Source organism: Scyliorhinus canicula, chromosome 13 (assembly GCF_902713615.1).
Source record: "Scyliorhinus canicula chromosome 13, sScyCan1.1, whole genome shotgun sequence".
NCBI lineage: Eukaryota > Metazoa > Chordata > Chondrichthyes > Carcharhiniformes > Scyliorhinidae > Scyliorhinus > Scyliorhinus canicula.
Window position 1 is genome coordinate 10,463,182 of NC_052158.1, and position 24,140 is coordinate 10,487,321.

Here is a 24,140-nt window from a genome sequence, read left to right on the forward strand (position 1 = left end):
ACACCTAGAGTTCACAGTTCGTTTTGATTTGCACTTCATGAACACATCAACTGTTGCTCAACAGTGGTGTTTATACTCGCTTGCTTCCTTCAATGTAATGAAGTAAAAATCTTTTCAAAATTGGCAGTACAGTGCCCAGTGGATAGCACCAGTGCCTCACAGCATCAGGGACCCAGGTTCGATTCCGACCTCAGTCTGTTTGGAGTTTGCACGTTCTACCCATGTCTTTGTGGGTTTCCTCCGGGTCCTCTGATTTCCTCCCACAGTCCAAAGATGTACAAATTTGGTGGATTGGATATGCTAAATTGTGCCTTATAGGGATAGGGTGCAGGATTTGGCCCAGGTTAGGGTGCTCTTTCGGAGAGTCAGTGCGGACTCAATGGGCCAAATGGCCTCCTTCTGTACTGTTGGGATTCTATGATTGTATGTGATGGTCGAAGGATGTTTGTGACTGGAAACCTGTGTCCAATGGTGTTTCACACGGATCGGTGCTGGGTCCCTTTCTGTTTGTAGTGCACATTAATGAGCTGGATGTGAATGTAGGGGGTATGATGAGTGAAAACTGGTGGTGTGGTAAATAGTGAGGAGGGATGCCTTAGATAAAAGGACAATATAGATGGATTGGTCAGTTGGGCAGAAAGTGACAAGTGGAATTTAAGCATGAGGTGATGTATTTTGGGAGGACTAACAAGGGAAGGGAATACACAATGAACGGTTGGCCCCTGGGAAGTACAGATGATCAAGGGACCTTGCTGTGCATGTCCATAGATCCCTGAATGTATCAGGTCAGGTTAAGAAGGTATATAGGATACTTGCCTTTATTAGCTGAGGCACAGATTATAATGGCAGTGAGGTTATGATGGAGCTGTATAAAACACTGGTTAGGCCACAGTTAGACCACTGTGTGCAGCCCTGGTTGCCACTAGAAAATGTGCAGAGGTGATTCAGCAAGATGTTGCCTGAGTTTCAGCGATGAAGAGAGGCTGTTTAGGTTGGGGTTCTGCTTCGAGCAGAGAAGGCTCGGGGTGTGTGTGGGGGGAGGGGGGGGGGGGCTGATTGCTGTGTACAAATTAATGAAGGACATAGACAGCTTAGATGGTAAGAAACTTGCCCCTTTAGTAGAGGGGTCAATAACCAGAGGGGTTAAGGAAAGGGGCCAGGAGGTTTAGACGGGATTTGAAGGAAAGCTTTTTCACCCACAGGGTGGTGGGAATCTGGAACTCACTGTCTGAAAGAGTAGCAGAAGCGGAAACCCACACAACATTTAAATAACATTTAGATGAGTGTTTGAAATGCCAAAGCACACAAAGCCACGGACCAAGTGTTGGAAAAATGGGATTAGAATAAATAGGTGCTTGATGGATAGCGTGGACCCGATGGGCCGAAGGGCCTCTCTCTGAGCTGTAAAAATTATATGTTGCTATGACAACAGTATCTCCACACTGGAAGTACTTTGTGGCCTTTAACACATCTGGGTCACCCAGAGGTTGTGAAAGGCGCTATATGAATGCAAGACGTCCTTGCAAATAAATTTGAGCCTCACAGGCCCAATCCCTGGAAAGATCTTCTCTGTATCTATCATCGAGAATGACTCCGTGACTTTTCCGTCTCTTTGTGTTTAAGGCTGAGTGGCTGCAATCATGAACACGATTCAGTTTCTGAATCTGGATCTTAGCCCGTGTTTCACCAGAGGCTCTGTATTCGGCAGCAAGTTCGGTCAGGGGCAGAGGGCAATGTAATATCAGTCCCCACCCTCCAACTCCTTCCTCCTACACTGCCAACACCCCATGGACCTTAACCTGGCAGCCAGGGTTCAATCCGCACTCCCTGTGTTAAACCGAGTTGTCCTTCAAAATACGATGGTTTTATTCCAGCCCGTGAAAAAATTGACAGGACAGTAAGCAGCTTATAATAATAATTATCAGAGTATCGTAGTGAACGTCATCAGGAAATCGGAGAACTGGATGAGTTCAGGAATGTGGTAAGATCCAAATTAAAACCGGTTTGAATCAGGAAGTGCTAAGTGTGAACATGGCTCTCAGACAGCAGGGCCAGAGTTTGACCGAGGAGACAATTTGTTCCATTTGTCGTGATTTCTTAACTGATCCGGTAATACTGGATTGTGGACACAACTTCTGCCGCTCCTGCATCTCCCAGTGTAGGGAAAAGAAGGAGATAAATTCCTGCCCGGAATGTGGAGAGGAGTTTCCGGAAAGAAACCTCAGGACAAATCTGCCCTTAGTGAATCTGACAGAGAAAACTCGAAAATTAAAGCTGAATCCGAAAGAGATGGAAATTAAACTTCACTGTGAGGAACATCAGGAAGAACTGAAGCTGTTTTGCGAAACTGACAAGAAATTGATCTGTGTGATTTGTCGCGATTCGCGGGAACACAGAGAGCACCGCTTTCTGTCGATTAAAGAAGCTGCTGAAATCTACAAGGTAAATTAGAAAATATTTTATAAACTGATATTTTCTCCCATTTTCCTGCTCTGACGTTTTCATTCTGTGATTTTCTCTTCCAACCCCAGGGTCAACTGAAATATTGCTTAGATACTCTCACAGAGAAGAAATCGGCGGTTCTACAAACGGAACAGAAACAGAAAGGGAAGATTTCTGAAGTTAGGGTAAGGTCTCCCTGTGCTGATTTTCTGGGATCTCGGTTAGTTTTGTTCCCTTTGTCGCGGGACATTAATTATGTTTCACATTTCATTTGGTAGGAACAGTCGAGCAGTCTGCAGACCCACATCACATCCGAGTTCAGTAAAATGCACCAGATTCTCACTGAGAAAGAGCAGCGTTTACTCAGAGATCTCAGGGAAGAAGAGGAGAGGATTCTAGAAACAATGGAGAAAAACCTTCGAGAGATTCAGGAGAATTTAAATTCTATTGAGGAGAAACTCTCAAAGTTGCAGAAACAGATGGAGCAAAAAGACGAGCTGATATTTCTGAAGGTGAGGGAATATATTGCGGGTCAGTTCAGTGAAACTTCACAGTCACAAAATAACTGATGATGATTGTGAAATTAATAAGAATTTACTGATAAATTAGAATAAAAATTGAACTGAAATTGTTTCCCTTCCTGACCTATTCTACTGTTGTCTCTGAACGAACCGCCCCACACTGTCTACAGAAACTCCGGAGTGAAATTAATTCTCCTGGACTTGATCGTTGCTTTGCGATTATTTCCGAGTATCCAATTTTAATTTTCTCCTGGAACACCCATTGTAATCCAGTTCCAGTTCCATGTTGTGAGGGTGTGGGTGTGTCTGGTACGGTGTGCGAGAGTCACTGTGTCTGTGAGCGGGACTGATGCTCAGTTCCAGTTTATTTGACTCTCTACAATCTTCCTTCCAAAATCCATCACTTTCCACTTCCGTGTGAAGTCTCATCTGCTCTGAGTCTGCTCATTTCACCAGCCTGTCTAACTCCTCCTGAAATCTGTTACTGTCATCCTCACTGTTCCTCATTCATTTCTTTCAGGAGGAAGCTTGTCAGAACAGAAGGTAGGAAAAGTTCTTTACTGAAACTCTGCAGTTTGACAAAATAACTCAGTAAAGTGTTCTTATGGATTTGTTTCTTGATTGTCACAACTTTAAAGGATTGTTCATCGAACGCCAACAATTCCGTTTATAATGCACATAAAACTGCTTTATAATAACTATCTTTATGGCCGTGATTAAACAGTCTTAGATTTTCTGCAACTGTTCGGCAATATTGCACAAATGACAAGATGGCAGGTAAATAATACAACCTGGTTCCCAGGCTGGAAGTGATCACTTGCCTGATGTTGGCTGTTAGTGTCTGTGACCCTGAGAGAGCCGCACGGTCCGTGTATCCAAGGAGTGGGGTCATCCATGTCCCTGCATGGAGCCTGAGCAACCCGAGAAAATCAGACGTTAAAGGAGGAACAGGTTCGATTTTTATTCTATGATACAAACTGGTTCTGTGTCCTTAACAACCACAACAGCAAAGACTTGTATTTATACACATAGAGACATAGACATAGAACAGTACAGCACAGAACAGGCCCTTCGGCCCTCGATGTTGTGCCGAGCAATGATCACCCTACTCAAACCCACGGATCCACCCTATACCCGTAACCCAACAACCCCCCCTTAACCTTACTTTTTTAGGACACTCTGGGCAATTTAGCATGGCCAATCCACCTAACCCGCACATCTTTGGACTGTGGGAGGAAACCGGAGCACCCGGAGGAAACCCACGCACACACAGGGAGGACGTGCAGACTCCGCACAGACAGTGACCCAGCCGGGAACCGAACCTGGGACCCTGGAGCTGTGAAGCATTTATGCTAACCACCATGCTACCATGCTGCCCTTTAATGTAATATAAAGTCGAAACGAGGTTCACAGGAGCGTTAAAAAGCACAAATTGACACAGAGACACATCAGAAAATATTAATCCAGATAATGGAGGTGGATTTTAAAGAGAGTGGTTCAGGAAGAAAGAGAGACGGAGAGGATCAGGGAGGGAATTCCAGAGCTCAGGGCCTCGGCAGCTGAAGGTCCAGCTCCCAATGGTGGAGTGACTAAAATCAGAGATATTCAAGATGCCAGTAGAGGAGAGCAGGATTCTCGGCGGATTGTGGGATTAAGGGTTGAACATTAAATTCCAGATGTTTTCAGCGTTTGTCTTTGTTTGACAAACTTTGTTTGTAAAACAGCAAGTGGACAGGCTAAATGTTTCTCTTCTCCTGTTATTTGTGATATCCCGGTAACTAATCTGTTATCGGACTGTGAACCTTTTTCAGGACATGGGGGTTTCCATTCTCTGCCTTTGAATTTCCAAGTTATCCCTTTCTCAGTTATAGAAAGGTGATTAATATTTCACTTTGTACATTTTCTCTATCATCAAAAATGCTGAAAAAAACACGTTCTAAAATCTTCTAACAGACAAATTTATTGCACTTTTTTTAACATACAGGATTAGTGAGGTTGATCGCAAACTCTCAGTATCTGCTGCCGCCCTGTCTATCGGAAAGTTCAAAGGCCCTTTACAGTACACAGCGTGGAGAGAAATGATCAACTCCATTAACCCCGGTAAAACTCTTCTATTCATTTTCCTGATTTTAAATCCAGTTGTGACGGGACTAAAGGGTCTCCAAAGTCCCAGATTAAATATTCACTTTGCCGGTTGTTAATCCTCGGGAGCCAATCCATTCTCATATTTTACTCTCTGTGGGTTCCTCTGGGTGAGTGTCTGAAGCCATCAGCACCGTGTGTCAAAGCAGTGAAGGGATCTGTATAACCAGAGGAATAGAGCACCAATCTCAGGATGGGAAACCCAATTTGTAGAGGAGACTGGACTGGTCCCGTCTGTCATTCTGGGGAACATTTTTTATAATTGTTTATCGGGAAGACATTCAGACATTAGAGTGTAAGTGTTAGACGGCAGAGAATCTGGTTGGTGGAATTAGACACCTTCATCAAGAGGAGGGGCTGCAGAAACTGTGAGTCTGCACTGGATAAGGGAGGGAGTGTGGTGATCTTATTGAAATGTTCAAGGGTCAAAACAGAAGGGAGGCGGAGAGAGTCAGCGTCTCAGTTAAACTGAGTTCGTCTCTTTCCAGCATCCGCTGGCGGATCACGGGAGACAGCATCCCAGTCATGTAAGCGTCTCTGATGAGTAGCTCCATGTGCTCTGTAGCGGACACCGCTACACAGGCGCAACCTCTCCCCAGGGCATAGAGGGCCCGGGCGTATTGGTCTAGAGACTCACCGGGGACCTGCTTTCTGGTGGCCAGCAGATGTCGAGCGAATACCCTGTTGATCGGTTTGATGAATTGTCCTTTTAGCTTTTGTATAGCGTCATCATAATCCGTTTCCTCTTTGATTATTACGTAAGCGTCAATACCCACGCTGGAGTGGAGGACGTGCAGCTTCTGTGCCCCGGTTGGGGGGGGGGGGGGGGGGGGGGGGGTGGTTGTAGATGCTAGGAACCCTTCGAGGCAAGTCAGCCAGAGTTGGAAAAGTTCTGCAGAATTCGGAGTTTGCGGGCTGATGCGGAGGCATTCGGGCTTGATGCGGAACTCCATCTTCAAAGTCGTAGTCAATTAAATTGATGTACCATCGATTGTACGCGAGGCGAGTGATTTACCAAAGTCTGGCTTTAATTGACTAGAACACAGCTCTGCGATCGTCTACAGTGGAATGGGACGATTGTCAGGCGTCTGAGCATTTATACCTCGTTAATAGAGGCGTGGTTAACTCAGCCTCTCGGCCAATCGGTCGAGAGGCACATGACCGACCAGGGCCAATGGTAAGCCGACGTTCTGGCAAAAAAAAAAACAGAAGGGAGAATGTAAAAATCCACAGGTTTACCACAGACACCGAGTCCAGATCAAAGTAGGTATAGTTTTAAATCTAGAATAGGGAGTTTGGATTGAGTGAGGTTGATTTTTTGAGTGACTCCATTGATGGAGCAGGTAGTGAACCAGTGAAGCCATTGCTCACTCTGTGAATTTGCTCAGAGGCCCAGTCCATTCTGAGGGCTGATCTTCAGAACAATATCACTGTCCACTTTCCCACGGGTTTGCAGTGTGGGAAGATGTTCTGTGATTCCTGAGGAGGGGACAGGAGACAGGAAATCCTCCTCTGACTCCGGTGAGGGGAGTGGGGGTGACATGAATATACAGCGGGGGTGAGAGAGGGAAAAGAGCGGCGAGCAGCAGTAAGAAAAATCTCACCTCCTGGTCATGGAGAAATCATTGCACAATAAATAGACCTTGAACTTAAAAACTGCCCTCATTCCCCCAGTGTGACCCAAAACGCTTCCGAACCAGTGGAATATTGTTGAGGAACAGTCACTGTTGTAATGTAGAAAATGAGAAAAACAATTTGTGAACAGCAAGATCCCAGAAACAGCATTGTGAGATGATGTTTTCTGTTTGGATGATGTTTGTGATGTAAGTATTAGGCAGGAAAGAAAGGGAACAAAATCCTTGCATCAGTTACGATGGGGTTTCTAGTGATCCCTCTTAGACCAGTGATTAGACCATTCTACAGGCTGTTCTTCTGCGTGGGGCATCACCATCCAGTGGAAGATCATGATTGAATTGAGTCTCCAGGAATATCAAATGTCTCAGTTTGTGTAACATAGAAACATATATCGAAAATAGAAGCTGTAGGAGGCCATTCGGCCCTTTGAGCCTGCTCTGCCATTCATTCTGATCATGGCTGATCATCAAGTTCAACACCCTGATCCCACCTTCTCTTTAGCCCTAAGAGCTATAGCTAATTCCTTCTTGAAATTACACAAAGTTTTGGCCTCAGAATTCCACAGATTCACCACTTTCTGGGTGAAAAGAAATCTCCTCACCTCAGTCCTAAAACCTCTAATATTGGACTCCCTCACCATTGGGAACATTCTTTCTGAATCGACCCTGTCTAATCCTGTTAGAATTATGTATGTTTCTATGAAATCTCCTCTCACTCTTCTAAACTCCAAGGAATATAATCCTAACTGATTTAGTCTCTCCTCAGATGACACTCCCACCATTCCAGGTATCAGCCTGGTAAACCTTCGCTGCACTCCCTCCATAGCAAGAACATCCTCCTCAGATAAGGACACCACAACGATGTAGTAAAACATCTAAGGGGCAGCAGGGTAGCATGGTGGTTAGCATAAATGCTTCACAGCTCCAGGGTCCCAGGTTCGATTCCCGGCTGGGTCACTGTCTGTGTGGAGTCTGCACGTCCTCCCCCTGTGTGCGTGGGTTTCCTCCGGGTGCTCCGGTTTCCTTCCACAGTCCAAAGATGTGCGGGTTAGGTGGATTGGCCATGCTAAATTGCCCGTAGTGTCCTAATAAAAAAAAAAGTAAGGTTAAGGAGGGGAGGGGGGGAGGGGGTTGTTGGGTTATGGGTATAGGGTGGATACGTGGGTTTGAGTAGGGTGATCATGGCTCGGCACAACATTGAGGGCCGAAGGGCCTGTTCTGTGCTGTACTGTTCTATGTTCTATCTCTATTCCTATACTCAAATCCCCTTGCTATGAAGGCTAACATACTATTTGCCTTGTTTACTGCCTGCTGTATCTGCGCACTTACTTTGAACGACTGATGCATAAGGGCACCAAGGTCTCGCTGAGTATCCACCTCTCTCAATTTATACCCATTCAAATAATAATCTGCCTTCCTATTTTTGCTACCGAAGCAGATAACTTCACATTTATCCACATTATACTGCACCTGCCAGCATGTGTCCACTCACTCAGCTTGTCCAAATCCCGCTGAAGCATCTCTGCATCCTCCCACCCAACTTTGTATGATTTGCAAATTTGGAAATAAAACATTTAGTTCCCTGATCCGAATCATTAATATATAACGTGAATAGTTGGGGTTCTAGCACAGATCCTTGCGGTAACCCACTAGTCACTGCCTGCCAATCGGAAAAAGACCCATTTATTCCAACTTTTTGCTTCCTGTCTGCTAACCAACTTTCTATCAATCTCAAGACACTACACATAATCCCATGTGCTTTGTAAAAATACATTTAGAGTAACCAATCATTTTTTTCTAATTGAGGGGCAATTTAGCATGGTCAATCCACCTACCCTGTATATCTTTGGGTTGTGAGGGGTGAGACCCACGCAGATACGGGGAGAATTAATCTGCTATGTGAGATCTTCTGAAAGACTAAATAAACCACATCCACTGGTTCTCCCTGGTCAACTCTACTAGTAACAACTTTTAAAAAATTTGGGTAGATTTGTCAAGTATGATTTTCCTTTTGTAAATTCATGCTGACTTTGTCTGATTACACTACTGATTCCTAGCTCCCTATACTCTGCTTTCAGGACCTCATCCCTATTTTTTTACCTATGTCATTGGTACTGATGTACACCACGACCACTGGCTGTTCACTCTACCCCTCCAGAATGCCCTGTAACCACTCTGAGACATCCTTGACCCAGGGAGACAACATACCATCCTGGAGTCTTGTTCGCAGCTACAAAAACACTTATCTGTTCCCCATGCAATCGAATCCCTAATAACTATTACATTCCAAGACCTTTCACTCCTCCCCTCTGCAGCAGAACCAGCAGAACCAGTGCAACAAATTTTGTTGTTGCTGCTTTCCCCTGAGAGGTCATTCCCCTCAACTGTATTCAAAACATTATATCTGTTTTGTAGGGGAACGGCCACAGGAGATTCCTGCTCTTCCTGCCGAGCTCTCTTGCTCTGCCTGGTGCTCACCCATTCCCTTCCTACCTGTGGAATCTGAGCCTGCTGTTTGACCACCTCTCTATACGTGTTATCAACGACACACTCCACCGCACGGATGCTCCACAGGTTCCTGCATGGCCGGGCTATCTATTCATTTACTTTGTTACGAATGCTGTGTGAATTCAGATACAGAGGGCTGGATTCTCTGTTTCAGCCGGCTCGAGAATTCACAGGAGGTTTGCCACGAAAATATTGGTGCCAACCCCTCACCGATTCCGGGACTAGTGAGGGGCTAGCAGTGGCGCCGGGTGAAACTCCCGGCTCCCACGCCAAAAATGGCCGAGTCCCGGGCCGCGCATGCTGATGACCTGCATCGGTGGTGCGGTGCACCATGGCCCGGCCATGCAGGAACCCCTGGCCACCCCCTGGCCAGCCCCCACCAGTCTCCTCGGCTCTCACAGAAGCCCCCCCAGCAAGAGGCATGGACCCCGGCCGAATGTGGCAGCGCTGGACACAGCGCGCAACCAGGTTCCTGACTGCTGAGACCACACGTGTCCCGCGCAGTAGGGAATGCGGCCCATCAGGGTTGGAGCATCGCGGGAAGGCCAGCCAATGACGCGCCAACGCCGTTGCAATGGCGAGCGCCGTTCGCCGCGATTTCCAAGGGGGCGGAGAATGGTCGATTTGGGCGTCGATTCTCCGCCTGATTGCCAATTACGATGTCGGCGTCGGGCAACGTCGGAGTCGATGCTCCGCCTGATTGCTGATTACAACGTCGGCAACGGAGAATCCAGCCCAGAGCCTTTAGTTTTGTCTTTCTATTATATTTGTACCATCTAGTCTTGACTATTGATGTATTCTTAGGTTTATGACTGTCTCTTCCTGCTATTGTATGATCCTCATTGCCCATATTATTATGATGGCCTCCTGCCTTGAATCTATCCCTGGATTTGCTACATCTGCTCAAACTCCAGTGCTGGTGTCAGTGTTCCATGAACCGGATCTCACTTCTCCCACACCAGTCTCTGAGCCAATCATTCATCACTCTAATGATCTGATCTTTCTGATGCCAGTTTGCACACAGCTCAGGTAATAATCCAGAGATTATTACCTTTGAGATGCTGCTTCCTAATTTGGTACCTAGCCTCTCATGCTGACTGTGCAGAACCTCTTTCCCTGTCCTTCCTATGTCGTTGGCACAGACATGGACTGTGATGACTGGATCCTCCCACTTCCAATGTAAGTTCCTCTCCAGCTCTGAGGAGATGCCCTGAACCCTGACACCGGACAGGCAACCAAATCAAGGTTTGGTTTTTGACATTCTTTTCAGTCTGTGAAGAATACAAACTGAGGTAGCGAAAAATCCACAGGTGGTCAAGGCAAAGGAGAAATGTTGGGGATATTAAAGAGATTTTGCCTCGGGTTAAAAGGGAAATTCAGGAGAGTGAAAAGAAAAGTGATAAGAAAACTCAGGTGTTTTCATTGTAATAAAGTTGGACACACAAATTTGCAGTGTTGGTTTCTTAAAAAAAGTACCGGGAAGAAAGAGTCTATAAAACAGGATAAGCCGTTTGGGTTTAATAAAATGGCAAAAGAAACCATGGTTACAGCTGAGAAGGTGCAAACGTTTGCACAGCCTGTTCAGAGGTTGGTTAATAAATAGGTATCAGGTCTTGTCAAAGATTTTATTTTTGAGGTCAAGGTTTATTCATGTGTACAAGACGCAGTAGGTAAAATCTCACCACATACAGGAACAACTTAATCTCGAATGGTGAGAGATAAGGAGGTATGTAGTTCAGGAGGAGTATTGCCAGAAACGGTGAGAATCTGTGGAATTAATGACAAATTGAGTAGTTTGTCAATATGTAAGGTAAAGTCAGAATGTCAGGTGAAAAATGGTGGTAGGAGGATAAGAGAAATGACGTTTTTTAGGGGTACAGTTTATTCTGGGTAATGATATAGCTGAATCAGAGGTAGGAGTGATGCTGACTGTGGTTGGAAAGCCTGTGGAAAGCAAACAACTGCGATGTTGCAAGAAGCATTTCCTGGGGTGCTGACAGATTGTGTGGCAACAAGATTACAATGCGACAGGTTGAGACAGGAGGAGGCAAATTTCAAGGAGTAAAGATAGGGAAGCTGAGGTTCAGTTATCAGGAACAATTTTTGACCAGATAGTTGATAAAGAACAGAAGCAGGTGGGGTATGAAGCTGATATCTTTTCAGCTCAGGAAAATTGGTAAAGTTACAACAGAAGGATTCAGAGATGAAGCAGTTGTATCTGAAAGTCTATACAGAAATGGAATCTGAGAGTATGAAGGGGTGCTATTACATGAGAAATTATGTTTTAATAAGTAACTGCCTTTACATATGCAGGCAGATATTTCAGTTCTGTCCAAACAAATTTCTTTCTCCAAGGACTCTGCACCAAGATAAGCAAGTAAAACCCGGTTGTTAGCTTCATACATAAGTGGTATTTGAAATATTTGGTTTGCTTAATTGGAACATGGAGGCAGGTTTCAGGAAACAAGTTAAATGTTGTAACTGTTGACTGTAAAGCTAATTCTTTGTTTCTAATCTGCTTAATTCGGTTAAATTAAAGTTTGTTTCAATAATAAAGCTATCTACTGGTCAGTGTTATCACTCCTGTGGTGCAGGTTCTCATAGCTCTTCCAAATGCACATTGTTGGGTTCTAGTCTGGGATCTTAACCAAAATTGTGGTTCTAGACTGGGCCCATAACAATTCTTTATTTTTGAATATGAGAGGCAGTATTAACTGTTTGCTTTGCTGACTCTTGCACAATTAAATTCATCTGCTTCTTTCCAATCATGGAAGTTAATGGCTTTAGTCTCTTAGTAAGTAACTGAATGGTGGAGCAGGCTCGAGGAGCCGAATGACCTCCTCCTGCTCCTAATTCTTGTGTTCTTGTAATGTCATTTTTGTCTGGTATTTTACAGGCTCAGATTGTGTACAACCTGTGCAGTGACATTGAAACGCTGCTTAGCGGAAATATCACTTCCCACCCGCTCTCCCTCCAGCTCTTTCTCTCCTTTCCTCTGTTCCCTCTCCCTCTCTCCAAAATCTTGCCTTTCCCCTCCCACTTTCCTTCTCACATTCTGCCTTTCCTCTCTCACATTCTCTCCCCCCGCTCCACTATCTTTCTCCTTCCACTCCCTGTCCGTCACTCTACCTCCTACTCACATCTCTCCCTTTTCTTCCCTCTCTGCCTCGTCACCCATCTCTCCCTCCCCTCTGTTCCCTCTGCCTCTCTCCCAACCTTGTCTTTCCCCTTCTGCTCACCTTCTCACAGTCTGTCTTCCCTCTATTACATTTCTCTGCCTCCCATCATCTTACTCTTCAAATCCCTGACCCTCAGTCTGTCCCCTCCTTACATTTCTGCCTTTGCCCCTCCCCCCCCCCCTGCGACCCCCCCCCCCCCCCCCCCCCCCATATCCTTCCATGGAATCCATAGAATTCCTCCAGTGCCGAAGGAGGCCATTCGGCCGATCAAGACTGCTCCAAACCAAAAAGGAGCATTCTACCTCGGCCCCTCCCTCCTCCCACACCCAGCAATCCTCCCTCCCCCCCAATCCAATCGCTGTATCCCGTACATTGATCGTGGCCAATCTACCTGAACTTCACATCTTTGGACTTTGGGAGAAATCAGGAGCACCTGGAGGAAACCCACACAGACACGGGGAGAACATACAAACTCCACCTAGAGAGTCACCCAAGGCCGAATTAAATCCACATCCCTAATGCTGTGAGGTAGCAGTGCTCACCACAATGGCACTGTGCCGACCTCCACCAACACTTTCTCCTACCCCTCACCTCTCTCTCTCTCCTTCCCTCAGTGTTTCCCACAATCTCTCTTCCCTTCCCCACAATCACCCTTCTCCTCCCAGTACTCATCTGTCCCTCCAGCTCTGAATCCCCATTCTCCACCCACTCTCCCTCTCAGCCCCTTCCCATGTTGTCTTCCACCTACACATACTCTTTCCCCACTTCCTCTACTTTTCCCTCATCATTCTGCTGCAGCCCTCCCACTCACCCTCCAACCCTCCCGCACTTTCTCCACTGCCCCTGCCACTTTCTTTCCTATCCTGTCTTGCACAATCTCCCTCCCATTCTATCTCTCTCTCACACTCTTCCTTTCTCTCTCTCCCGCACTCCTGCTCTCACTACCTTCCCGCTCTCTATTTCTTACACTCTCCCACTTTCGTATTCACCCTGTCTGACACACACAGTCTCTCCCTGTCAGCCTCAACTCTCTACCGATCCATCTCGCTCTCTCACAGCCCCACATTATCCTGCTCGCTATACACTGCCCTCTCTTTCTCACCCTCTTCCAATTTCTTTAATCTGGACTCTCTCCCTCATCCTGCTCTTATTATCACTACTGCCCAGTTTTCTCTCTTCTCAACTACACCCCTCTCCTCCCTTCTGTTCTCCATGTCTCTGTCACTCCCTCTCCCCTCTTCCCCCCCCCCCCACTCTTCATGTTCTCATCCCATTCCTGCTCCCTCTCCTCTCACATTCATTATCCTCCCCTCCCCTCACACAAACCTCTGTCCTCTGCTCCTCACTCCTCACACTCTCTCCCCTCCCCACCCCCTCTCTCTAAATCACTGACTGTGTTATTTTAACTTTCCCCCAGCTCCAGCCTCTCTGACTCTGGATCTGAACACAGCTCATCCCCTGCTCATCCTGTCTGAGGACCGGACCAGTGTGAGACTCGGAGACAAACGGCAGCGGCTCCCTGACACCCCGGAGAGGTTTGATTCCTGGGAATGTGTCCTGGGATCAGAGGGATTCACATCAGGGAGACATTACTGGGAGGTGCAGGTGGGGGAGAAGACTTGGTGGGAGCTGGGAGTGGCCCTAGAGTCTGTGGACAGGAAAGGGGGAATCTACCCGAGCTCTGAGTCTGGATTCTGGATTGTGAGGCTGGATCCCGGATTTGGTTATTTTGCCGCCACTTCCCCCTCATCAACCCGCCTCATCCCGAGTGTAAAACCCCAGACGGTCGGGGTTTTCATAGACTATGAGGGGGGACAGGTATCATTTTACAATGCGGACAATGTGTCCCATCTCCACACTTTCACCCACACTTTCACTGAGAGAATCTTTCCCATCTTCAGTCCGGGATGGGATATCGACAGGAAGAACTCGGCCCCGCTGACAATCTGTGGGATTAAAGATCACTAACAGATCCATCCCATAATTTCACACCATCTCCCTGTCGCCTGCCAGCGGTAAACTGCTGGAACTTGTTCATATTCTGGTTATTATTATATAGAATTATAATTTACACTGAGGGCTCCATGATTACATTTGTAAAATGATTCTTCGAACAAAACAAAACAATCTGAGAATAGAAACAGTTTTTCTCAAAGTTTACACAGTTCATCATTAAATCCAAGAAGCAGAAACTCAACATGTTGTTTGTGTCGTCACTGAGTGAGGGAGGCGGGTTTCCGGGAAATGGGAAAGCGGATTGGTCGGAGTCCCTGCTACTCAGAGTGAGGTAGGTAGGGGTTCAGGGAATAAGCAAGGTGATTGGTTAGATCGCAGAGATTGAGGGAGACGGATTGGCCGAAGCAATCGTCACTCAGACGGAGAGAGAGAGAGAGAGAGAGAGGCGGGTTTCTGGGAATGTGGATTGGCCACAGTGGCTGTCACTCAGAGCGGGGTGGCGGTGAGCAGCTGAGGGTGACATGAGAAGAATTTACAATTGAGAAGGAGGAGGTGTTTGAAATGCTCTTTACTTTAGAATAGATAAGGACTAGGATTTGGATGAGATGCAGCCAAGGATACTGGGGAAAGGGAGAATGGAAATTACAGAGGCTCTCGGGATAATCTTCCAGTCTCCCTTGGAAACCGGGGAACAAGGATAAAGCCGGGAACTCCAGACCAGTCAGTATGACCTCACTGGGAGGGAAACTGTCGGCATCTTCAGTAAAATCAGCAGCCACTGGGACAAGTGCTGGATAATGAAGGGGAGCCAGCATGCATTCATTCAGGGAAAAATCAGGCTTCAGTAACTTGCTCAGTTTATTATGGACATAACTGGGGAGGTCGGACATCCGGTGGCGGCCATGGTGTGCCTGGCTGCACATTTGGTAGCTCCCGTTTGTGGTGGTGTTTATGGACCTTTCCCCCGGCTAATAGGTGGACCTGTTGATGGGAAAAGGTGGAAGAGTGTGTTCCCTGGTGGATGGATTCATGGACCAGAAATGTTTTTTTAGTGAGAGGAGCTGTTGGAGCGAGAAACTGTGCCTGTGACACAGAGGAAGATGGCGGAGGGTAAGGGATCGCCCTAACATCTCAGTGGTCTAAGGAACAGCTGGTGGACGTCTTGAACGAGAAGCACACCCAGCAGAGAAAGGAGACGCTGGCGGACCTGGCGAGGACGGTGGATCCGATTAAAGCGGGGATCGACCGCGTGGAGATGAGGTTGGAGTCCAGGCAATCCGGAAAGTGGAGGAGATGGTGGGGGAGTATGAGGAGCAGTTCACTGCGATAGCGGCCGAGATGGGTGTGATGCGGGATATTCAGAGGCGGCCACAGGAGAAGGTTGAGGATTTGGAGAACTGGTCCCAGAGACAGAACCTGAGGATCGTGCGGTTGCCGGAGGGCAGCGAGGGAGCGGATGCGGGCTCTTATGTGGCCAGGATGTTCGAGAAGTTCGGAGAGGGGGGGTCTTCGAAGGGCCCCTGGAGGTGGACCAGGGGCACAGGGCACTGATGTGGAAGCCGCAGGGTAACGAACCGCCGAAGGCGATGGTGACGCAGTTGTATAGGTTTCTGGATAAGGAGCGGATCCTGAGGTGGGCCAGGCAGACGAGGTGGTGTAACTGGGAGGGCAGTGAACTCCGTGTGTACCAGGACCTGGGTGCAGAGCTCGCCAAGAGCAGAGCGGACTTTAACAGAGTGAAGGATGCCCTCTTTAAAAAGGGAGTGAAATTTGGGATGCTGTACCCCGCTCACCTCTGGGTGACCTACAATGGCCGAGAATATTATTTTGGGACCTGGAGGAAGCGATGGAGTTTTTGAAGGACAATGGACTATCAGGAGAAGAAGGACATTGAACTTTGAAGGAGGTGTTCTTTTTTCTTTGGGGGCCATTGGCTTGTGTACTTCTTTTCAAAGCTTTTGATCTTTCAATGATGGAGTTCTTGTTTGCATCGGGATAGTGTTTGAGCGGGGGGGTGGTACAGGAATCAGAGGGGGGTAGGATGCTAGATGCCATGAGCAGGGGCTGCCAGGCTGGCTGGGGGAGCTAGTTCACGCAAGTGGGGATGAGCAGGTGGTTAGAGTATTGATGGGGGTTGTGATTGTTGTTTTGAGGGGGGAAGCGGGGGAGACTGCTTTTGAAATGTGGTATGGGGAAGGTTGATAACAGTGGATATCCAAGGGCGGGCCTGAGGGATGCGGGATGTGTGCTGGAGGCTGGCCCGGGAGGGGATATAGCTGATCGGTGGGGGAGGGGGGCGGGTGTGCAACCAGGTTGTTCACATGAAATGTGAGAGGGCCGAATGGGCCAGTCAAGAGGGGTCGTGTATTCACGCATCTGGAGAGCCTAAAAGCAGTAGTGGCATTTTTACAGGAACTGCGCCTGAGGACAGGGGACCAAAATAGCCTCAGGAAAGGGTGGGTAGGGCAAGCATTTGACTCCGGACTGGATTTGAAGACAAGGCGGGTGGTGCTCTTAATAAATAAACGGGTCGCTTTTGAAGTAGGAAACATAATGGCAGACTCCGGGAGGATGTTGGTTATGGTGAGTGGGAAATTGGAGGGGTTGCCGGTGGTATTGGTGAATGTTTATGCCCCAAACTGGGACGATGTAGATTTTCTAAGGCGGGTGTTGGGGAATGTCCCGGACTTGGACTCGCACCGGTTGACGAAGGGGGCGGGGGGGATTCTGGAGCTGAAATTCGATCGGGTTTGTTAAGGGGATACATTTGTCAGCCAACATCAGGCGGCTGTTGAATGTTATAATGTTATGTTGCCCCCGGAGGGACAAAGTGAGGGGGTGGTCGCCATGGATGCAGAGAAAACCTTTGACCAGGTGGAGTGGGACTATTTGTAGGAGGTGCTGGAGCGGTTTGGGGAGGGGCTTGTGTATTGGGTCTGGCTGGTGTATCGGGCGCTGGTAGCGAGTGTGCGAACGAACCGGGTGAGTTCAGAATATTTTGGGCTGCATCGGGGGACGAGGCAGGGATGCCCACTCTTCCCATTGCTCTTTGCCTTGGCCCAAGAGCTATTGGCAATGGCGTTGAGAGCGTTAAGGGACTAGCAGGGGATAGTCCAGGGGGTGGAGCACAGGGTTTTGCTGTACGCGGACGACCTGCTGCTTTATATTTCAAACCTGTTGGGAGGGATTGGGGGGGGGATTGTGAGGATATTGGAGGAATTCGTTCGGTTCTCGGGGTACAAATTGAATACAGGGAAGAGTGAGGTTTTTCCAATTGAAGCGAGGGGGCTGGAGAAGAGGCTGGAGGAGTTGATGCCTCGAGTGGTTTTGGGGAACTTTCGGTATCTGTGCATTCAGGTGGCGGGGGGGTGAGAGCAGCTGCACCAGCTGAATTTGGCTCGGTTGGTGGAACAGATGTTCCAGGGTGACTAGATGGGGGGCTTCGGGGGTGGCAAGATCTATTCATGGGGGACAGCTTTTTAAGCTTGCAGGGTTGGTGAAGGAGTTTGAGTTGCCCAACGTGAATGGGTTTTGCTATTTACAGGTGAGGAATTTTGTCCGGAAGCAGGTGTCATGAGAATGTCACTTTAACCCGGCGGAGGATTCTCCTTCAGTGGAAGGATGCGAGGCCCCCAAGCGTAGAGGCCTGGGGCCTGTGGCCACCGCAGGCCAATGATATGGCGGGTTTCTTAAATTGGAGAAGGTGAAATTTGCCCTAAGGGGATCAGTGCAGGGGCTTTTCAGGAGGTGGCAGCCCTTTCTGGATTTCCTGGCAGAACGATAGGAAAAGGTCAGCAGCAGCCGGGGAGGGTGGGTGGTTGCTTTGTTGTTTTGGACCGAAGGGACGGGCATAGTTATTCTATGCTAATGGCGGCCGTTGATTTACTTCTTTCTCTATGTATGGGGGGGGGGGTTGTCAAAGGGGTGGGCGCGTGTTTTGTGCGAATGGCGGGTGTTAATTTACCTCTTCCTTTGTGTATGCGGAGGGGGGTTACTGTTTTTTCTTTTTTCTGTTCTTTGTAAACATTTATTTTACTTTTTGTTGTTGATATTTTATGAAAATATTGAATAAAAATTATTTTTAAAAAAAAAGAATGTCACTTTAAGAAATGTTTGTCTGCTCATGTTACTGCAGTGGTGTCAGAGTGCGGGTGGAGCTGAGCTGTCTGTCAGCTTTTAGTATCACTTTGAGAAAGCTTGGGTGTGTGTGTATTTTTGGTTTCGTTTTCAGTGTTGGAGCTGCAGCCAGCCAGAGAATGTGTAATGTCGTTCTCTCTGCCATGTAAAGACTATCTCTTGATCATTTGGTGAATTCAGAGTGATAACTTCTCAGTAGTGAATTTAAACCTGATGTGCTTCTGTTAAATTTTTTTTTTAATGTCTTATGGGTGTTTTAAAAAAAAGTAAGGATTCTTCGGGGTTGTATTTGAATTGATGGTTGCTAAGATGTTCACTGTATGTTTTAAAAAGGTTAACTTGAGTTCGTAGAATAAACAATGTTTGGCTTAAAAATTACTTTTCGATCTCTGCTGTCCCACACCTGTAGAGTGAGCCGTGTGCTCCCATACCACAATTTATTAAAAGTTGTGGGTCAGGTGAACTCCATGATACACTTTGGGGTTCTCTAAACCCTGGCTCATAACACAGGTACTGCCCTTTCCTCACCTGCCGCCCCAGGGGATGCAGGACAAGACACTGTTAAGAACAGGGGTAGGTGAGGGTAAAGTGTCGGAAATATATACGTTGATGGATTGGGAGGGAGCCCCGATAGGGGTAGTGAAGTGCAAGTGGGAGCAAAGGTAAGAAGTTGGAGGTTGGGCTGTGGCAGGAGGCTCTGAGGATGGTAAATGCATCCTCGTTGTGTATTCGGCTGAGCCTTATTCAGTTCAAGGTGGTCGACAGGGCACACATGATGGTAGCCAGGATGAGCAGGTTTTTTTGAAGGAGTGGAGGATTGGTGTGGGCGTTGTGGGTCTGGGCTCGTGAATCATATCCATATGTTTTTGGGGCTTGTCCGAAGCTTGGGGGATTCTGACAGGAATTTGACGATGTTATGTCGGAGGTTCTGAAGCTGAAGGTGGTCCCGAGTCCAGAAGTGGCGATCTTTGGAGTGTCAGAAAACCTGGGAGTCCAGGGGGCGAGAGAGGCCGATGTTTTGGCCTTTGTCTCCCTGGTAACCCGGAGATGGATATTATTAGAATGGAGGGACTCGAGGCCCCCAAAACCGGGGGGTGTAGGTGAGTGACATGGCAGAGTTTCTCAGGCTGGAAAACATTAAAGTTCACCTTGAGAGGGTCTGTGGAGGGGTTTGCCCGGAGATTGCAGCCGTTCATCAACTTCTTTGAGAACAGTTAAGATGCCAGCAGCGGAGGGGGATAAAATGGGGAGGTAGGGGAGTTAGCAATTGGCGGGGGGGGGGGGGGGGGGGGGGGTCGTCCGCTTTTTGAAAAATGAAATGAAAATGAAAAAATAAAATGAAAATCGCTTATTGTCACAAGTAGGCTCCAAATGAAGTTACTGTGAAAAGCCCCTAGTCGCCACATTCCGACACCTGTTCGGGGAGGCTGGTACGGGAATTGAACCCACGCTGCTGGCCTGCCTTGGTCTGCTTTAAAAGCCAGCGATTTAATTGATTTTGGTTATTTGCAGCCCTGTTGGCTTGTGTTGTTTTGTGATTGTGTTTGATGTGTAAATATATAATAGCCTCAATAAAGTATTTTTCAAAAAGAAATGAAATGTTGATGTGGTATATGGATTTTCAAATGGCCTTTGATACAGTGCCACACAACAGACTCTGAGCAAAATTCTGACTCCTGGAACAAAACGAAAAGTCAGCACTTCACAGAATCACAGATACTGGGTGGGATTCTCCGTTCCTGCAGCTAAGTACCGGCTCAAATGGAGAATTCGCGGGAAATCTACGTGTGAAAAATCAGCGCAAACCCCTGACCGATTTTGGTACTGGTGAGGGGCTAACACCGGTGCCGACCAAAACTTCCGTCTCCCGCGCTGAAACAGGCAGAGAATGGCTGGGTCCCGGACCTCTCGTATGCACAGCTAACAACCTGCAGCGGTCACGCTGCGCAACATGGCGCAGGCCGTGCCGGACCCAACCCATAAACTGTGACCCCACAGCCCACACCCTGACCACCCCCCCAACCAGTCCCCCAAGCCCCTGCTGAACCACCCCGGCCAGCGGCACGGATCACGGTTGAGTGTGGCGATGATGGACACAGGCTGCAGCCGCTGCACCGCTTTCCCGATTTTTTGCAAGGAAACATGTCCTTCGCTGTCGGGACTCAGCCCATCTTGAGTGTGCCAGCCAATGAGGCACCAACGGCATTGCAACTGTGCACGGCGCGCGTCAGGATGAGGCAGGTTTGGAGGGGACGTAGACTCGCAAAGTGTCGGAGCCCATCCTCCGCCTGATCACCGAACACGATTTCAGCATCGGGCAATGGAGAATCCCACCCACAATCTTTATATCAGCTGCAAATTTTTAAATCATGTCCTGCACATAACAGTCCAGGTCATTAATATATATCAGGAGGAGCAAGGATCCCAGCCCTGAGCATTGGGGATCTCCACAACAAACCTTCCCCAATATGAAAAACTATCAAGATTATTTCCTGTCACTCAGCCAAATTCTTATCCAGATGCAAATTTTCCCTTTTACCCCATGAGCTAGAAATGTATCCCCCAGAACCAGGTCCACCAGTGTCTGTCCTCTCATTGGATCGGAATCATAACTGCAGAAAACGATCTTGAACACTCTCCAGGAACTCTCACCCTTGTCCCTTTGCACTATTCTTATCCCAGTCTATATTTGGATAATTGAAGTTCCCCCATTATAATCACCATATAATTCTTGTACGTCTGTAATTTCCTTGTAAATTTCTCCACATCCCTTCCACGAGCTGGTAGTCTGTATACTACACCAATCAATGTTGTTGCATCTTTTTCATTCCTTAACTCTATCCAGAGAGAATCCATCCTTGACCCCTCTGGATAATCTCTCTCCAGTAGTGTAATGCTATTTTTATTTAATACTGCCACTCCACTAACCTTTTCTTCCTTTCCTGTCTCTCATAACTAGCTTGTACCCAGGAATATTTGAAACCCAGTGCAGTCATTCTTTCAGCCGGGTCTCTCTTTTCGCAATAATATTATACCTGTAGTTCCATTTGTCAACCTGTTCCTGTAGTTCACCAATTTTATTAACAACTCTCGAACATACATGTGCATTAATCCTGATTTCTACTTTTTAAATTTCCCCCTTATTCTGACACCATCTAATGCCGACTGTATTTCTATCAAGCTCGCCGAGTATTCTGTTTACCTTGATACTAGTCTCTAATTATCCTCCTTTATCAATTAATACCTCTCTGCTTCCCATTGCCAGTTTTTCTCCTCTTCACTCTGAGTTTACCCTCAAGTTCTCATCCCCCTGTCAATCTAGTTTAAATTCTCCCTAGAAACACTAGCAGACCTCCCGCTGTGAGGTCATTAGTTACAGTTCTGTTAAAGTGTAAATCATTCTTCTTGTACAGGACCCACCTGCCCTGGAACTAGTCCCAATTCCTCACAAATCTGAAGCCCTCCCTCTTAATCCATTTCTCCAGCCACGTATTGAACTGCTCAATCTTCCTATTCTGATGCCCGTGCACGTGGCATTGGGAGTAATCCTGAGATTACTGCTGTTGATGTTGGGGAGGGGAGCGCGGGAAAGGCCTCAGAGCCCCGGGCTTTAGAAAGTGACAATGTCCCAAATTCAGCAAGAAGTCTTACAACACCAGGTTAAAGTCTAACAGGATGGTTTCGAACACGAGCTTTCGGATCACTGCTCCTTCCTCAGGTGAATGAAGAGGTATGCCTCCCCGAACAGGCGCTGGAATGTGGCGACTAGGGGCTTTTCACAGTAACTTAATTTGAAGCCTACTTGTGACAATAAGCAATTTTTATTTCATTTCATTTCATGTTCCAGAAACATATATACAGACAAATCCAAATATGCCAGACAATGCTTAGAATGCGAGCATTTGCAGGTAATTAAATCTTTACAGATCCAGAGATAGGGGTAACCCTAGGTTAAAGAGGTGTGAATTGTCTCAAGCCAGGACAGTTGGTAGGATTTTGCAAGTCCAGGCCAGGTAGTGGGGGTGAATGTAATGCAACATGAACCCCAGGAAAGGAGGGAGGAATGTACCCAACGCCGCCCTCATCCTGATGGCCACCTTTGTGTGCAGCTGCATCAAGCTGTGCGTAGACCCCGGGTATGCAAACACCAAGTGTCACTACATACTGAGGTTGTACCTGTCCCCGGTGTTACGAAGGATGGGCCTGGCCTCATTGCCGAGGAACGCTCCAAGTAGTTGGACCGTGCCGTACCACCTGTCCCTCGTGGAAAATGTTTTGAAGGAAAACACCTTTGACCACAAAGCAATGAAGCAGTGGTCAGCACGTAATGTCCTCGAGACCCTCAGAGAAAAGGAGACTGTGGAGGACGTTGGATGGTTCCCTGAGTAGACTGTCAGAGCCATCTGGCAGAATGCCTCATCACCAGAACTTTCAAACAAGCACCAAGACCTCGCTTGGCTGGTGGTGAGAAGGGCCCTCCCTGTCAGATTCTTCATGTACACCCGAAGGCTCAGCACCGTTGCACGCTGCCCTCGGAGTGGCTGTGGGGAAATGAGACAGTCACACGCCTCCTTGTGGAATGTGCCTTTGCAAAGAAGGTCTGGAGTGAGATGCAGTGGTATCTGTCAAGGTTCATCCAGAGCAGCTCTGTAACACAGGACTCTGTGCTCTACGGACTGTTTCCAGGGACACACACTGAGACAAATATCAACTGCTGCTGGAAGGTCATCAACTCGGTGAAAGACGCTCTTTCGTCTGCCCGAAACTTGCTGATCTTCCAGTGCAAAGAATTGTCCTCGACTGAGTGCTGCAGACTGGCACATTCCAAGGTCCAGGACTACGTGCTGAGGGACGCACTCAAGCTTGGGGCAGCTGCCGCCAAGGCGCAATGGGGAAAGACCCCAGTGTAAGGTCTTACCAGCAAATGTACACCGAGGGGTTGGTAACAGTGTAAAGTCCCTCGGTCCGAGTCTTCAATACCACAATGTATGCAAGAAACAAAGCAATGTAAATATTTAAGAAAGAACTGTAACTTAAAGTAGGATACGTGTGTAACGTTATCCCAATTGAATTGAAGAAAGACAAATGAATGTAACTCAGATGGAAATGTACAGTCAAGACAATTTGAAATGTTCTATAAAGATTATTATAAATTTAATGAATAAAGTATATTTTTTGAAAAAAAAATGAATCCCAGGTCCCAGTTGAGGCCACACTCGTGTGTGGAACTTGGCTATAAGTTTCTGCTCGGCAATTCTGCGTTGTTGCGTGTCCTGAAGGCCGCCTTGGAGAACGCTTACCCGGAGATCAGAGGCTGAATGCCCTTGACTGCTGGTGCTCCCCGACTGGAAGGGAACATTCCTGCATGGTGATTGTCGCGCGCTGGCCAATCAGATTGAGCCGACAGCTCTCGAAGGCAGAACTTCCTCCTAATTGATTCACCTGAGGAAGGAGCTGCGCTCCAAAAGGTCATGTTTGAAACAAACCTGTTGGACTTTAACCTGGTGTTGTAAGACTTCTTACTGTCCTAATTGATGGGAAGGGAAGTCCCTTATTGGAGTGTGTAATGATTGCAGGACAGGCAGTCTCAGCAGGCAACATCCAGGCTTGGGCTGACGTGT

General features: G+C 47.5%; 2 protein-coding genes across 2 annotated transcripts in view; both read left to right on the forward strand.

Moving 5' to 3' along the window:
* Positions 1 to 1,903: 1,903 nt before the first annotated feature.
* LOC119976469 (zinc-binding protein A33-like) lies at positions 1,904 to 14,623 on the forward strand. The gene is made up of 6 exons (XM_038817007.1): positions 1,904 to 2,442; positions 2,532 to 2,627; positions 2,721 to 2,954; positions 3,484 to 3,506; positions 4,948 to 5,063; positions 13,844 to 14,623. Exons 1-6 carry the CDS (start codon positions 2,032 to 2,034, stop codon positions 14,392 to 14,394), a joined length of 1,431 nt encoding a protein of 476 aa, XP_038672935.1. The 5' UTR covers positions 1,904 to 2,031; the 3' UTR covers positions 14,395 to 14,623.
* Positions 14,624 to 14,693: 70 nt separating this feature from the next.
* Positions 14,694 to 24,140, forward strand: part of LOC119975727 (olfactomedin-like protein 2A) — a 34,231-nt gene continuing 24,784 nt past the window's right edge. Inside the window, exon 1 of the mRNA XM_038815553.1 lies at positions 14,694 to 14,934. The gene's annotated coding sequence lies outside the window, so the exon portion shown is untranslated. The remainder of the gene's footprint in view (positions 14,935 to 24,140) is intronic.

What these genes read in the sequence shown, in the direction of transcription:
- LOC119976469 (XM_038817007.1), top strand. Translation starts at nt 2,032, where the DNA reads ATGGCTCTCAGACAGCAGGGCCAGAGTTTGACCGAGGAGACAATTTGT. An exon ending in GGAAGATTTCTGAAGTTAGG is followed by an intron (nt 2,628 to 2,720) that starts GTAAGGTCTCCC and finishes TTCATTTGGTAG; the next exon opens with GAACAGTCGAGCAGTCTGCA. An exon ending in ACGAGCTGATATTTCTGAAG is followed by an intron (nt 2,955 to 3,483) that starts GTGAGGGAATAT and finishes CATTTCTTTCAG; the next exon opens with GAGGAAGCTTGTCAGAACAG.